We start from the raw sequence: 17,413 nt of genomic DNA, 5'->3' as shown, positions 1-17,413 counted from the left end.
GTTGAGGTATGAGGCACTCCGTCCTTCTTGTCTTTACTTGTTTCTTTCTCTCACGGAGGCAGACGCTGCCGATGGCCAACCAGCTGCAGACGCATCACTATAAACATCTGAAAGAAAGAATATTTCTGAGCTTTTATCCAACACAAAGCGAGGCACAATGGTGCTGTATCCTGTTTTCATTCATTATCACCAAGTCAAAAGGCAGTGAAAAAACTGTGTCAAAAAGAGTCTTCCTGGCAGATCACCTTAGACAGATGTTTTTATCCTGTTCTATTTTATTTAAAACTGCGACGTTAAACTGTTGAACGTTTCTAAGAACCAGGACACAAAAGCTGAAAAGCCATGTTGGGGCTTTGTTAAATTTCCTGACAATGACCCATTGAATCGCTTCAGTTCTCCCAGCTGTGCTACCACAGTGCTTTCACGTCTGCACAAAGATGTTTTTGTCTCGTTCTGAACGGCATGAGGGGTTTCTGCACCTCCACCATCAGCTTTGGCAGGGATCCTGTCATGGTATGGGGTTTTTAGGGTTTAGCGTTTGTTTCTGCGTTTGCAATTTTAATTATTTCCACGTTTCCTGCGTGTTGGTTCAAGCGACGAGTGACTTCACTACGCCTCTGTCTCCAACTCTGTCTGCATTTCCAGCAACCACGACGCATCCTGACGGATGTGGAGCGACAAACATTAGGACTCAAACAGGATGCAGCTCAAGTACAAACATCTCACACTCCTGAGCCGCCACCTGGGCCAACATTCTGTTCACACACCCCAGTGTAAGTCATTGGAAGGAACCGTGTTTCATTATGTGGTGCTAAACTGCTTGGGTGCAAACAGGCCACTGAGCTTAACATTTATAAACGTTTGCTTTTATTCCATTTTATAGTAGTTTTACTTTTCTCTGTCTTCACCAGACTGAAACTGAACTATCTGACTATTATTTCCTGGTAATCAGGTGGAGCCTCAACTTGGTCATTTTGATCTAAATGACTAACTTTGCTAATTATTGCATTTGGTACCTATTGATAGTACCAAATGCACGATCAATGGGTGTATTTGATAGTGCATTTGTGTGGGTCAAGCCAGCACAACATACATTCCAATTTGGGTCATCAAGCCTTTTCAGAACAATTTAAAGTCATTCGTTCTACAGAGAAAATTATTTTTCACAAGTAAAAAAACAAAAAGAGTAGAACAACAGTCCGTTGTCCCAGAAATGAACTTCCCAGAGAATTCACCTCAAAGTCGAAAGGTGGAAAGAAAACAAAGATGTTCATTCAGGACTCCACATTCCTCCTCTAGCTTGTTAAATGTTAGAGTTCGTGACAGAACAGTCAGATTAATACTGAACAACTTCAGCCTGCTCAGGCCTCTGATCCTTAAAAATGATTTTTGTCTCTCGAAATATGTTTTTTTATGTTGCAAACAGTTTTCTCAAAAGGAGTAAATTATTCGATGCTGTGTTCTAAAATGGTTCTTCTTCTTTCGCTTAGCTGTCTCAGATCACCAAACACATTTTAATATCAGACAAAGCTGATGCAAAATGCAGTTATCAAATGACAGAATCCTTCATGGAGAAAAATAGTCATCCAGGTCCACATTGTTTGACTCTTATTTTGTGTAACGTTTATGATGTTTCCTAAAATGCTTTGCTACACCAGATATAACGAGACACACACCTCCCTCGAACTTCTTCTTTGGTCTCATCAGTTTACAAAATACTTTTCCAAAAATCCCCCAGAATCATCAAGATGTTTTCACTCAGTTTGTATCTATTTTGGCCTCCCAGAGTTTTGAGCAGGAGTCCCAAAGCCTTAGAAATAGCTCAGTAACCCTTTCCTGACTTTCCAGATTTCTGTGACTTTATTGCTCATATGTTCTTTAATTTACTTTTTCACATAGTTCAAAGTTGGTTTGGACTATTTTGTCTTTATAAATAACACGGAGAAGCAGCATTCAGCTTCTATGCACTTGAAATCTGGAACACACTTCCAGAAAACTGCAAAACAGCCGAAACATTGAGTTCCTTTAAATGGTAAATGGACTGAACTTATATAGCGCTTTTCCAGTCATTTTGACCACTCAAAGTTCTTTACACTAGAGTCACATTCACCCAGTCGCACTCACAAACACACACACATTTATACACCGATACGCAGATCGGTAGGCAATTTAAATCAAGGCTAAAAACCTAATTGTTAGAGTTGCTTTCGAACCATAAGAAATGGAACACTGATTAACATATTTTATGTTTATCGATAATTTTAACAATAGCACTTGACAAAATGTAATGTCTGATGTTGGTTTTCACAGCTGTTGACTGTATGATGCGTTTGTAATATTTTGTTGTTTTTTTTATGATTTCACGATGTAAAGCACTTTGAACTGCCATGTCCCTGAAATCTACAACAAATAATCTCGACTGGTTGGCTGATTAAATTTAAAAACTAACATTTAGACTTTCTGCATTCACTCTGATTATATTTATATTAATATTTGGTGAGTTGAAACATCTAAATGTGAGGAACAGAAATCTAAAAGGGGGTAGATACTTGTTTGCAATGTGCGGGTTCAGACAGATTTAATAAAATCTGTCTATGATCCCAAATATATGACAGTAAAGCAGCGTCTCCATTCAGTTCGTCTGAATGTTTTTACTTCATACTAAGTCAGAGGCTGAATTGAAAGGGTGGCAGGTGTAAAAAAGAAAATCCAAACAAAACTGTGTTCTCCACTGTCTGACCTACAAAGCTGCATGGATACCCAGCCTGCCACCCACAGCCCAGGCCCACACAGACACACACTGTGGGAGGAGCTGGGGGTTTGTCTTCCTGTGGCTCCTAGTGGTCCGACTTCATAACCTACTGTATGGACCACCTTATTGGCTCTCTGTTTCCGTGGTAACAATCAGGAGCAAATCTGTCCATGAAAAGAATAACAAGAGAGTGGTGGAGCGGTGTAACAAAACCTCTCCTTTCACTCCAGAGACACAAACAGAGAGAGACGCAGAAAAACAGGGAAGAGGAGGATTCCTCAGAGCACTGGAAACAGTTTGGATCCTCTGGTCCAACAGTTCACGGTTAAGGAGACATGAAACCCCCTGCGCCACCACACCACGCCCCACGTTTGGAGGCCTTAGTCCACGACGCGGACGTCGCGGGTTCGACTCCCGGTCCCGGCGACCTTTGCCGCATGTGCTCGCCCTCTTTCCTGTCTGCCTACTGTCGCAAAAAGTACAAGCCACTAGTGCTGCAAAAACTCTTCGAGGAAAAAAAAAGACTTCAAACTTCAATCAAACTTTGTGGAAAAAAAAAAATGTGGATGGGGGAACCTTTAACCCATCATTTTTATGCTCTTTTGCAAAAGTCTTTGATGGTTATTAAATCAAGATTTAAATAAATAAAATGAGAATAAAATGCATTTTTATGCTACTAACTAACTAAACTAACATCATGAACTAATTTAAATTGGTTCAAATGTCTTTTGGTTATGTTTTGACAAAACTGATTAACATAATTATCAGTTTAACCCTAATTGATCAAACTAATATGTTTAATCCAAAATTTAACATTAAGATAAAACAAATAAATGAAAGAAAAAAATAACACTAAAACTTAGAATAAACTCTGGCTCAGTCAGTGGAAGTGAAAAATAAGAAAAGTGGGATGATTTAGGATTTTAAACATGAATTGATGAGTCATGGTTTGGTTGAGAAGTTCTGCGTGAAAAAGAAGAAAATTTGTTGGTAAAACACATCAGTCGTTTCAGTTCCAGTTTCATTTTTTATATTCACAGGGACCATCAGATGGCTTTAAAGGGGCGGTATTGTGGATTTTCCTGGGAGTGTGCCATTTTATTGCACAACCAACCAAGTAATGTTACCTCTGGATGCTGAAATGCTGCATATATCACATATGACTTAAAAGAAATTTGACATCATAATCTAACACCTAGAAATTGGGCCTCTGTCTCTTTAAAAACTCCAGCTCTTTTTGAAACTTTGCCTTCAGGAAGTCATCACAACATGGCTCCTCTATTAACCCTTTAACAATGTTTCTACTAGCGTTGCACTAAAGAGCAGCTCCTATAATGAGCTCAGCACCTGTTCCACCAGGTGCTTGCTAATTGCTGCTGGCTAGTCTGAAGGAACTGAGTCACTGGGGAGGGCTGCTCTTAAAAAAATATAACATGATGTAAAGTTTTAAAAAAGACCTGCAGCAGAAATTCTACTAAACTGAAAAAAATAAAATCAGCTTCGCATTGTTACAAACAACAGAACACGAGAGGAAATGAAACACACCCAACTGTTTTGCTCCATTAATCAGTTCCAACCTAATGAGTGGAATTACCATCACATCTCTACAATGAGACGCTGGGATTTGATCTAAATCTCTCTGTCTCCCTCTCCTGACCTTAAACAGTACTACACGTGTAATTGAAACCAGTACGACTGAAAAACAAAATACAGAAACAATCAACTCAGTTGATCTTTATTCAATGGAACATTTAATGTTGCATACGCTGGTCCGACATACAAAGTGCAAAGAAAAACAACTAATCTGGTCCTTTGGTTTTGTAAATGAATAATATTAGTAGAAAAGGCTGCATTAATATCGACAAAATGTTAGCTACCTTCCAAAGATTATATGTGGTTTCATAAGACCTGATGGATATGCTCTCTCACTCAAAACAAGACAAGTTTATATGAGGAGGCGCTCCAGGCTCCTGCTGGTGGAGTTATGCATCGTCTCCGCCGCAGAGCAACAGCAGAGTCTTCCTGTAGTCACCGCTGGTGTCTCCCTGCCATCAACAGGAAAAATTGTAGAGCCTTTGGGATTTCCAACATGTTTTTATGGGGCATGGAGTCATTTGTTTCGTGTACGTACCTTGATCATTGAATGCAGAGAGCAGGCAAACATCTTCCTGAACTCGGCTCGGATGTCTAGCAAGTCGACTTCACTGCGGCTCACCATCACTCTAATGAGGGTGTTGTCGTCTGTCCCTGCTCCCTGAAACACACACACACACATCATGCTGCTGGAGCTTCAGCTGGTTCCCTGCAGCTTCCATGAACCTTGCATTCAAATCATCCGTCTGCTGACAGACAATTACAAACCAAATATACAGAGTTCCCACATGACGCCACACTTCCTGCCTCCGGCTTTCCTGCCACCATTTTCACAGGCGGAAGCAGCTTCCCACTTCAAGAACAGTGACGGTTGGATATTGTTGGATTCGAGGGTGTAAAAACAAATGTGTGTAAAGAGACGTTTTCATCACATCCAGTGAAGCTGAGCAAACTTTTCACCAGTGTGGCTGACTATTAATATCCAGAGGAAACAAACACAGATGATCTAATACGGCACAGACTGACTCTGATCACTTTATTATATTATATATTATATTATATATTAATTTCTTCTTCTTGCAACAGTTGCAAAAAAATTACATTCAGAGCTGAACTTCAGCACATGCAATCTCTGTTTGTGTGACCATATTTATAGTCACATAATGTTAATAAACAGAACTTTCTCATTTTTTACTACCGGCTGTTTATTATATGTCACACACAGCAGGCAGTAGAGAAGGAGGCACAGTCTTGTTAATAATCTGATTATTAATGCATCTTTTGCCATTTCTGGTGCTATTTTCTTGACACACGGATCAACTTTACACACTTTCAATGCAATCACACTTCAATTCTCGTTGTCACATCTAACCACATCATCATCCTCCTCGCTGTACGACTCTCAAACACAAATGACTTGTTGACTGTTGCTAGTTACTGATCTAGTTCTCTCAAAGAGCAGAAAAAGCCTTAAAAAAAACACATTTAACTCTCAGTAATGATGCTCTTATGTAACACTGTTTACTGGTTGCCTACCAAGATGGCGCATTTCTGCAGTAACAGATTTCCGGCCTGGTCTTAAGGGAACTTTGTATAAATTTAATTCCAAAAAATGTACAGTAAAACAGTGTCTTACTTTCATGGCGTAGTAAAGAGTCTCCGCAAAATAGGCTGGAACACTCCTGGCACACTTCACTTAAAAACAAAAAAAACAAACGCAGTCATTTAGAAGAAGAAACAGAGAGTTAAGCTAAAACGCTAACAGGAGGTGCCTACGTTGGGGTTGGGTTAGTTTTCTTACCCACTGCCAGGAGCAGGTCCTTCAGGCCTCCAGATGTTTCCCTCTGAATACTCTCCTCCATCTCATATCCAGACATCTTCATGTAGGCATCGAACACTGAAACACAGCTCCAGATTTCAGCTCGACTGAAGGAGGTCAGAGGTCAACCTTAAAGATGTCTGAGCCACAGGTTTAAAAGTAACTTTTAACGTGTTTATTTTGCCTGTGTTTGTCTCAAAGAGTAGAAAAGCACTTGATCCAAGCCGCCATCAACGCTACGTCGTGTTCAGTCAGCTGACATGAGAAAACAAACCTTTCCTCAGGTGCTGGGCGCTCCGGTTTCCCAGGATGGTAACAAACGACTGTTCGTCGGTCCCGTACTTCTCCTCTCCTGCTTTAAACAGAGCCTGCAGGCAGGAACAAAAGCGCCTTCAACAATCACGTTGTTGCAGACGGACTCTGTCGTTTCATTTAAATTGTTCATTTAGGAGGGAGAACATTTTGAAATGAATGTCCTGAAATTTATCAAACAGTTCAGCAGCCTTTAATGAAGCCTTGAGGATTGTTGTATCGATACGTAATGCAAAGCATGAGCTAATCTGCATAATCTATTCCTCTGTTACAGTCAGCAGGTAATGTACATCATATGCCTCAGGGATCAGGTTCAGGTCCTGCTCTATTTACATTACAGGGAGTACAACATTTCCTTTCATAACTATGCTGATGACATCCAAATGTTGTCCTCTTTTAACCCCGTAAAGCTTTTACCATCATCAGTGGCTGTGCTAACTAGCCTTAGTATTAGCGGCTAGTTAACCAGCTGTAGCAAAACCAAGAGCATTTGGGAGGAAGTGAGCACGAGAGTGATTGACAGCGCTAAGACCCTCCTCCTGGTTCCGATTGGTTGTTTCTGACTGAGTGGTTTGTTTCTGTAGTTAGTACTGGGAGAATTGGGAGACGGCAGAGGAGCTTGATTTTTTTTCAGATTATCTGGCTTATATTATACTGTCATCAATCAATCAAATTTTATTTGTATAGCACATTTCAGCAGCAAGGCATTTCAAAGTGCTTTACATCATATCAAACACAGAAACACAAACTCATCAAGTGGGGGGTTCTTGCTTTTGCATACAAAAGCAAGAACATCATGACACAATGATAATTTTAACAATTTAAAAAAAAAACATAATTTTTATAAAAGTTACATACTGCAGCTTTAATCCCAAACTGTCTACTAATCTGTGTATTAGTGTGCTGGGTGTGTGTGTGTGTGTGTGTGTGTGTGTGTGTGTGTGACTGTAGAGTAAAAGCTTTCAGTGGTCAGCATGAATAGAAAAGCACTACATAAATTCAATCCATTCACCACTCTTAGAATATGACCTCTGACCCTAAGTAGCTCTATGTGACCTCCCACTGCAGTTATTTATTGGCATCATATAAACACTTATTTCCTTATACTATATGATGAATGAAGTACAGTTACTTTAAATTACAACCATGGCACAGTTGTCTATCTGAAAGTTTGTGGTTTCAGTTCCAGATGTTGATGTGGCCTTAGGCAAAGCAGTCCACCCAAGCTTATAGATGAATTACTGTATATGTATAAATAGTATTTTAAATTGTTGTTTTGCTGAAGGATGGTTGGTAGATTTTGTCGGTTACAAAACAAGCAGAACTGGTCGGGTATGAAATGGCAAAACGACTATCTCCTGTTGGTGGTTCCCCTTTGTTTATGTACAGGGAGTTTTTTATTCATCTAAATCTGCATTTACATTAACTGGTTTGTCAGACCAAATGCTGGCGTTCCTCCATCAGAGCTTTCATGTTGTCTCTTGTTTTATCAAGTTTAGTTTTGTGTTTTTCCCCGTTTACTTTTAAATGTACAGTAGATAGAAAATTGCCATCCAACAGCTCTGAATCAATTCAGATACTGTGTGTGATATGATGCAACCTGTTGGTTTGGATTTATTGTGATTATTTTATCACACAAAAAGACAGTAGCAATTTTGGGTTGTTTTTTTTTTTAGGCGTGATCATGTTAAGAATTTCTCTTATAAAATCGCAGCACGGATTTTAACAAGATGTTTTTTCTGTCTTTCAAAGTCAGGATTTGTTTTATTTCCCCGATCAAAAAAAATCTTTAAATCCATTTAGGGGCCCTGGGTTACATTTCTGGATTGCATTTATGTTGCAGTAAAGAAAAAAAAAAGAGATAGAAAGAGTGAAATGAACAGATCAAACTGGATCTGAATCACAAAGTCATACAAAGTCAAAGAAACGACACAAAAAGGCTCTTAACTGCATTCATTCAGGAGAGATAATCAGCAGATCCTGCATGATGCTACACCCTCATCACAGAGAAAACAAAATACAGACTCACCTGAGCATCAGTCTCGATGTTGCCCTCCTGAATTCCCGACTGCCTTTTCGCCTGGAAGGAGATTTAAAAAAAATACTGTAGAAACAGAAGAGAAGAGGAAAACCAGAGAAGAGGAACTACTCAGACTGACCTGAAGGAGAATCACCAGGAGTCTCTTGAAGTGACCTGATGTGTCCCCACATACATCCTCCTCCAAGTCGTCGTCATACTCTGAGGGAAACACAAACACAACCACTTTGATTTGTTTCTAACCCAGGAGCTCCTTCTGCTCACCAGAGACTAAAGAACGTCTCCCGTCCAGAACGTTGGCAGAATGAACATGTTGAGCTTAAATGTCCTTGACCAAGAACAGACAAGCGTGTGTGAAGCACAGACAACTACGTGTTAACCAGTCGTAACAACATGACCAATCTCTCTCTTGATGATAGCGGCATTAAGAGAGGAAATCTGCTGTACAAATGTCACAAGCTGCAAAAATAAATTTGCTTAACAGAAACACAGCAATTTGATTACAAAACATGGTAGCACTTTATTTGAAGGGGTGTGCGTAAGGCTAACATGACACTGTCATACATGATATAACATCTGTTATGAACACGAAGGAGTCTTCATGAATGTTTATGATGGTCATGAAGAGGCAATCGGTAAGTAATGACACTTTTAATGCAAAGTTGCACTAAAGGTTGGATTAAAAGTGTATTAAAAGTGTCAACTTTGCATTTTTTGGTAAATAATGACATTTTTAATGCTAAGCTTGTTTTGTTTTGTTCTGCTTGTTTTGTTCCATTAAGCTTTACATTAAAAATCTATTAAAATTGTCAACTTTGCATTTAACATGTCTCAGGTCTTCTGGTTCTGGTTCTGCTCTGCATCCCCAGAACCAGAACCAAATGAGGAGAAGCAGCATTCAGCATCTATGCACCACAAATTTGGAACAAACTTCCAGAAAACTGTAAAACAGCTGAAACACTGACTTCTTTTAAATCTCAACTAAAAACCCACCTGTTTAGAGTTGTATTTGAAATGTAATCAATTACAAATTTATTGATGGAACTTGACTTAATGCTGTGTTTTGATTATTGATTCTATGTTGCATTGTGTTTCTGTGTTTGTAATGATGTAAAGCACTTTGAAATGCGCTATACAAATAAAATTTGATTGATTGATTGATTGATTGATGTCTTTAGTTACCAAGTGGCACTTCAGTACAAGAGTTGTAACCATTCATAAAGTCTCCTTCATGTTCATAACAGGTGTTATGTCATGTTTCTGACAGCGTCATGTCAGTCTTCTGCACACCCCTTCAAATAAAGTGTTACCAAAAAATCTTTAGCGGTAGGGTGAGGTGGTTTTTCTGGACGTATAAAAAAATAATAATTACTTCGCAAAACTGAAATGGAAACACTTTTTTGGCATCATACAAGTCACATGGTCAACACCTGGATGTTGCCACTGGCACAAACAACAAAGAAGAAGACAGGGAGTATTTGGCGCAGCATGTTTTTTAGTAACTGATTGCATGAACAAACTTACTCACGTGTGATTTTAATTTTGTTTTGTATAGGAAACGCAGTGATTGCAAAGTCTTGAGCACATTTGTAATGGAAACACATCACTGCAACCTAATGTTGGACAATGACCTGACTCCAAATCAAGTGCTTTAATGATGCTGATGGTGCATGAGATCCACCCTCCGTCTGTTTTGATTTGAATGAATCAACCATCTCTCTCCACAGTGAGACCATAGAAAAACTCAAAATACGGGCACGGCGGTGGTGCAGGTTAGGGTAAGTACTCCTTATGAGTACTCAACCCTCATAAGGAGGCTTTAGTCCCAAAAAACAAAAAAAAACTACTCAAAAACTCAGAAATAATCCAGCATTTATCACAACAGATTCCTAGTCATGTAATGAAGCTGCACTGATTCGGCTCTCTGGAACTGAAACACCAAACCAGTTCTTAACAAGACTGGAGCCACATGCTCAGAAAAGTATTGGAAGTGTTTTGGTGGGAAAAAATCCTAATAGCTGTTTATGTTGAACAGTTTCTCATCCAAATTATAGTGTGGTGATCTCAAAGAGCTCCGTGTCAGGTGATCAACAGAGCGTCTGTGGAAGCCTCACCTTGTCTGTAAGCAGCAACTATGTCCTTCACCTGCTGAGGTGTTCTAGAGGAAAGTATCTCCACCAGAACCTTCTCATCTGTTCCTGCCCCCTACAGGTCAAAAGAGGGAAATGTCAACAAAAAACAGACAAGCATTCAATTGAGAGTCACTGAAAGCTTTAAATCAGCCTCATGTCTGATACCTTGATGGCATTTCGAAGGCATGTCACGTCATAGGTGAGAGGCGGAGTCATAAGAGCCACGACCAGTGTCTCGAATTTGCCGCCCAGCTCTCCCTTCAGGTCGTCCACCAGGTCCTGACATCATGAAGAACATATTAAAGTTACTGCATCACAACGCATCTCAAAAAATGTGTCAGATGTGTCTCTGTTTGAGACTTATCCCTGCAGGGTCAACATGGGGGCTGGTGCCCATCTAAAGAATTTACTGGGTGAGAGGAAGGATACACTCTGGACAGGTCACCAGTTCATCACACACACACACACACACACACACACACACACACACACACACACACACACACACACACACACACACACACACACACACACACACACACACACACACACACACACACACAGCTAAAGGCAATTTAGAAAGACCAATTAACCTTACAGTCATGTTTTTGGCTCTCAATTGCTAAGCTAGCTAGTGACTTTCCTTTGTAGTCATCTTTGGTTTCACAGTCTATGTGTAGCATCATTTAAATAATTTAAAGTCTATAAAGCTTTTATAGACTAATGGTGTTATAGATGGAGAGTGAAACAATTCTGGTTCCATTCCCTTCTGAAGTCAGACCCAGTTTAACCAGCTGTTTGAAAAACATTGGAGTCGGCTAATGCTGCTATGCTACCTGCTCTTGCCAATACAGATTGACTGTATGCATTTCTAAATATTTGACACCTTTAAATGTGGTAGCAATGTGTTTAATGCCAAACATTATGTGGAACTACAGCCTGAGATAAAATCTCAGGAGTTAAAATATTTTTTCACCTAAAGATACTAGATAAGGCAGCATACACAACCTTTTATGCTAGACCATTCCACTGGTCCTGCAGATAAAAATCTAAAGCAACCCCATGAAAAACATTAATCTACCTGAGCTACTACAGCCATCTGAAGAAATGGCAGTAGTAGCTCCCAGTCAAAAACCATCAGAGTCAAGAGGAGTGCCTTACCGCTGTCAATCAACCTTGTGTACTCACTGCTAATTGTGCTACTTGTGGAGAAACAACTCACTGTTACAGGAAAACAGTTTAACTGCCGTTTACGGTGGCATGGCTATCTAGCCTGAGCATTCACAACTGGCTCTGCTAGTTGCAGCGTAGCCGAGAGCAAATGAGGGATAAGCAGCGTCACACAGACGGTGATTGACAGCGCCAACACCCTCCTCCGGGTTCTGATTAGTTATTTCTAGCTAGCACTGAGAGAAGGCAGGTTTCGATTTTTTTCACTGATTATCTGTCTCATTCCATACCGTCACCATGTAGTAACAATTTCAACAAATTTGTGAAAAAATGTTTCTTTTGTAAAAGTTACATACATTTAAAAGGAAACTTCTGTCAACAGTGAATTCAGCAAATGCAAACTTGAAGGTGATTTCATAACGTTTTTAACATGCAACGACTTAAATTCAGGAAAACCACACAGAAGTGTCAGGTTCACTCTTCATTAGAGGTTAAAGGTCAAGCTCTACAGGAACTTGCACCCTGACCTTTCCAAACAGAGTCTTGTAGGCCGCCTTGATCTCCTGTCGTTGGGCGTTGCTGCGAGCAGTCAGCAGCTGCAGGATGGCATCCTCGTCGGTCCCTACGGCAACAAACCCCATGGTTACTCAGGCGAGCCACGATAGCGACTCTCACATGACACCCATGTTATGTAACCACAATAACAAGCCCAATCCATTTAGGAGGATTCTTGGTTGGATCAGCGTAACCCACACAAACACGGCCCAGCGTCACAGTCAGCAGGTCTGCTTGCGCCCACAGAGGAGTTTCATGTTACCCTCAGCTGCTCACGTGTTCATGACTCACTGCTGGCTGAGTGGGTGGGGATCACTGCTTACTACACGGCCTTCCCTAAAACATTCATCGGTCTGCTGCAGATTTGACCGCAGGATGAGGATCTTACCCAATCCTTTCATGGCTTTCTGCAGAACCTCAGCATCTGCACTGGCTTTGAAGTTAGTGCTGGCTTTAACAGTTCCTCTGGTGGCCTGAAACCAGGAAATTATGGAAAAATTACATATACTGTACATATTCTTAATTCATTCAGCAGATTTCCATTAGGTCAACTTACACCTGTGATTTAACTTGATCAGGAAAGAGAATCACATATTCTTTACCATTAGACAAAGGAATAGAATAGGTTTATGTTACAGTGACTTTGTACATGAATAGCATTGCTAAAAATGCATTGAAACGGCTACTTTTCATCTGCTTGTAATTCAGCACATTTATGTCTGTGTGTGAATAAAGACACATTTTAAGTCAGTTCAGAGCTGTTTTCTATATTGGATTTATATTTTATACCCGAGATAAAATATCAGAAAAGTTCTGATATTTGAACTTCCCATTCCAAAATTCATGGAATGGGAAGTTCTGTGAACATTCCTAACCCTAAAATCTGGGTTAGGAATGGGTTAGTGCATTCCTAACCTGAACAACAATTAAAATTTAAATATATAAAAAGACTAGCCAAGTACAATAACAGGAAAATTGTACAAATATGTTACCAAAGGGGAAAAATACTCAGAGTTCCACCATATAGTATTAAATATTCAAATATCTAGACATATTTTTGGATGGCAAGCTGGGAAAAACAAAAAGCAGTAAGACTTGTGTACTTGTCAAATGTTATGTATTTGTTCTGTTTGTTTTTTTAATATTTTAATTACACTTTTTAATTTTTATTTGACACAAGAACAAATTTGGAAAACATTTTTAACAAATCTCTCAAACAGAACCAAACTCAGCAATCCGACTATGTCTGCACTGCAGGTTGGCATTCAAAACAATCTAACACCTCAGCCCGGATGGGTTGATGCGGCTCCTCTTCTTAGTTAGTTTTTGCTCTGTTTTCGAGAAGACTGTCAGTATTAGACGAGCCAATCAAAACAAAGTTCTGCTGTGAGGAGGGCGGAGCCACTGAGAGTGAGAGCTGAGCAGCGAATGGAAAAACAAAGTGGGAGCCGACTCTTCTGCTTCACTACAAACCATCTGTTCCTATAGTTTATGTTTTTGCACAAGACCCATCTCTGTCCTTTACAATGTGCATTTAAGAACCAGGCATCTGCTAGTTGTTTATGTAACTTTATACATTTAGTGCAAGCTGCTTTTTGAATTCTGTTTAGAGATAAACCAAAGCACAGAAGCATGAAGCTAAAAAAATAACTGCAATTCAGTTTGACTATTAGTCAGTTGACCTGGATATAGCAGAAATTTTGAAAGGAATAGGCTAATGAGAACTGAAAAAAATAATGTAATACAAGTCAACCTTTTAATAAATTTACAGCTAAACAATGTTGTTCCCGAACCAGATCAGACTCTAGCACATCTGCATTGTATCAGTGAAGAGTGTTTTTTTTTTTTCCAGGAGAAGAGAGAGATGTTTGGAGAGGAAAACCACTGGAATGCTTCTGGAATTCTGATCCTGAAGTCATGGAAGGCGGGCGGGGGGAATTACTGCCGGAGCCAACAAGGAGAACTGTGCCGGTTTCAGCAGGCAGGAATGCCAACATGGCAACAGGAAACTCTCTCTCTCCATCAACGTCACTAGCTAATCAGGTCTGGTAGCTCAGCTGTCAAACAGCTGATTGGGAAGGTGATAAAACGTTTCCTCCGGAATGTGTGGGATTTGTCTACTGAGCGAGTTCAGACATGGCGGCAGTCTGAGCCGCTAAATCATAGGCGGCATCTCTCCTCTCTATTTATGTATGCCAATATGACAGGGAGACCCTTATTATGTCATGAAATGCGTTTTAAATATTAAATACATTTCAATATGAGCAGCTTGGATGTGATGAGACCTGCCCTCCAACACCTTGTGTCAGCGTTTCCACCATGGAAACCAAACGCAGCTCTAACAAGAAAATGGAAAATTATTGGGATGTTTTTGCACTTTAAACTTTTTTTTATGTTTTTTTGTACATATTTGTTAAAACCGCATATATAATATACTGAATATGAGACAAAAAAAATCTGTGAAAAGATCAAGCTCCTCCACCTCCTCCCTGTGCTGTGGTTGCCATCTGAAGAAATGCACCGCTCCCAGTCAGAAGCAACCAATCAGAGCCAGGAGGAGGGTCTTAGCACTATCAATCACCCTCATGTACTTGCTGCCACATGAGGTAATGGTGAGAAATAACTCACATTTCCACAGGAAACCCGTTTTGATGGCTATGCTAACTAATCTTAGCATTCTCACACATGGGCTTGATTGACAGCGCTAAGACCTGCCTCCTGGCTCTGATTGGTTGTTTCTAGATAGCACTGAGTGAAGGCAGAGGAGCTCAATTTATTCACAGATTATCCGTCTCCTACACTGTCACGACACAGAGACAGTTTCAACAAATTCGCAGGAAAAAAAAGGTTTTATAAAAGTTACATACAGAGAGCAGCTTTAAAGCATTAAATTAACACAGGATGTTGTTTTAAAAAGCTGGTTCATATGAGCTGACCATGTTTAGTCAGCCATTTAAATATTGAAAGTAAGCCTGTCTGTTAGGCAGAAAAATTTAACTTGAAAGTGCAATGATTTAAATAATGAAAAACATCTTTGATTTAAAATTTTTCATAATGATATACTGTCTTCACCTGTATGCAGTGTTTGTTTGCTAAAGGCATTTAAAAGGTTCAGCTTTAGTCTCATTTGACAGAAGCTGAAAGTTAAAAGTCCAGTTGGTATTCACAAACTCCACACTTCGGAGTTTGTGGTGGTAGGTCAGCAACTCTTTCCTGCATCCCTTCCAAACAACTGGTCGCCATAGAAATCACTCCTGAAGGTTGCTATGGTGACCCGACAAGATGCCCCTCTCTGCTGCAGTCCTCCAACAACAAGCAAAACTCTGTTAAGTTCTGTTTATATCTGGCTGCGTGTTTAAAACTAGTTTTCTTTTGTCATTTCCTGACTTTTGAATTTCAGTGCACATCTGCCTTTCTCAAATAACATGATTTGTTTTCACCCTTTTAAATTCTCTCCCATGTCCTATTTACAGCCAGAGAAAGCAGGAAATGGTGTATTGCTAAATAAAGTTTCGCAGACACACTGAGCAACTTAAACAGGTGGAGTGGAAATTAAAGCACACAAAATGGATGTTGAAAACATCTATTTTGTAGTTCTAGATTTATTTTTCCCTTCACTAAATAAATGTACTTAAATTAAAGTTTTCTTTATCTTAAAATGTCTCAACTTGAAACATGAAAAAATATTTATATCAAAGTGTGAAAGCTTTGAAAACCCAATGAAACATCTGGATTCAGTTTCAGCCGAGAGACTGAAGCATCATAAAAGACATCCTCCCGTCGGATTATTAAATCTGAATGCCTTAATTTGGCTGTTTTATTGGAACTTTGATACAAACTCCACCCTGGTGAGGAGAAACACGGCTGATCTGCCTTTAAGAGAAGGAGGGGAGGCAGAAATGAGCGCATTAAAGAGCAGAGAGGGATCCAGGGCCCCACCCAGTGGAAACAGAGCCCACAGTGAGTCATACACCAAACTTCCCCAAACGAAAGCTGTCCGTGTGCTGAACACGCCCTTCAGTACACACCAAACCTGATCAAACTTGAAAGATTTGAAACATTAATGTGGCTAAAAATGTATATTCATTCAAATTCAACACAGTTGCAAGAAGCCAATAAAATACCGACTCAACATGTTTCCTCATTTAGAAAAACTGAAATCACTGCCACATGATTTGGTTTAAAACACGATAATTAAAGTTTAGACAGCTAGTCTAGTAAAAAAAAAAGAAAAACAACATCTGAGTGCAAACAGAGGAAAAGCTAAAGATCACATAGTAAGGAGTTGGTGGGCGTGGCCACAAGTTCAGACGGATTAAAAATCGAGGAGTCACATATTTGCATAAATAACGGATTTAATTCCAGACTCTAATTCCATACATTTTTTTATATATTCCCAGAATTCCTTTTTGACGTTAGTCATAGCTGTAATGAAAGAACTTACCATTTTGAAGATCTTGGGAGGTTTTTCAAGATGATCTGCAGAGAAACAGGAGCGTTAATCAAAACTTTGACCTGAACATCCATTAAAAAATAGATTCGACCAGCTTTAACCGAGTTTCCTGCTCTGTCTGCTCTGCGGTCAGGCAGCTGTTAACCTTTCCTTTTTTTCTTCTCCTTTTAAATCCTCACAGGTACTTTTCCTATCCCTGCCTCACTGCAGATGCGCAGAAAGTTTTCCTAAAGTTGCCCAGCTGAGGCGGATCTGAACCGGATGTGAGCGGGACTTACCGCTGAGATGTAGCCGTCGGGAGAAGCTCCGAACGCAGCCGGCAGAGAGGAGAGAAGGACGGCAGGAGGAAACCACTAACATAAACTCTGTAGTGCGCTGACCACACCCCCGGGCGTCCCATGACGCCACGCGGCTTCTTCTAACAGCATTCTGGGAAATACGGTTGTCATAGAACCATCATTTCACATTTGAAAGTTTTCTGGAGCTCTTTTAAAGTTTTTTAGTTTTTTTTCCATGTGCCTTCTGTCCAGTTAAGTGTGTGTGTTCTGAGTGTGTGTGCATGGTTGTTTGTCCTCTGGCTGTGTTGTTC

At 39.9% G+C, this 17,413-nt stretch overlaps 1 protein-coding gene across 1 annotated transcript; it reads right to left on the bottom strand.

Annotated features, from left to right (window-relative positions):
* Positions 1 to 4,466: 4,466 nt before the first annotated feature.
* On the bottom strand, positions 4,467 to 17,199 carry anxa10 (annexin A10). The gene is made up of 13 exons (XM_005809384.3): positions 17,103 to 17,199; positions 16,816 to 16,850; positions 12,760 to 12,844; positions 12,344 to 12,438; positions 10,812 to 10,925; positions 10,629 to 10,719; positions 8,636 to 8,715; positions 8,506 to 8,556; positions 6,439 to 6,532; positions 6,147 to 6,242; positions 5,982 to 6,040; positions 4,884 to 5,006; positions 4,467 to 4,797 (listed from the first exon to the last, which is right to left on the bottom strand). Exons 1-13 carry the CDS (start codon positions 17,182 to 17,184, stop codon positions 4,735 to 4,737), a joined length of 1,068 nt encoding a protein of 355 aa, XP_005809441.2. The 5' UTR covers positions 17,185 to 17,199; the 3' UTR covers positions 4,467 to 4,734.
* Positions 17,200 to 17,413: the final 214 nt, after the last annotated feature.

The sequence above is a fragment of the Xiphophorus maculatus genome, chromosome 5, assembly GCF_002775205.1.
Source record: "Xiphophorus maculatus strain JP 163 A chromosome 5, X_maculatus-5.0-male, whole genome shotgun sequence".
In the NCBI taxonomy this organism is placed as follows: Eukaryota; Metazoa; Chordata; class Actinopteri; order Cyprinodontiformes; family Poeciliidae; genus Xiphophorus; species Xiphophorus maculatus.
This window is presented reverse-complemented; position numbering and strand designations above follow the sequence as displayed.

Excerpts from the sequence above, each read along its gene's own strand:
- anxa10 (XM_005809384.3), bottom strand. The coding sequence starts at position 17,184 with ATGTTAGTGGTTTCCTCCTGCCGTCCTTCTCTCCTCTCTGCCGGCTGC. Across the intron at positions 12,439-12,759 it reads GAAAGCCATGAAAGGATTGG|GGACCGACGAGGATGCCATC; the intron begins GTAAGATCCTCA and ends TTGTTGCCGTAG. Across the intron at positions 8,557-8,635 it reads TCCTGGTGATTCTCCTTCAG|GCGAAAAGGCAGTCGGGAAT; the intron begins GTCAGTCTGAGT and ends ATCTCCTTCCAG.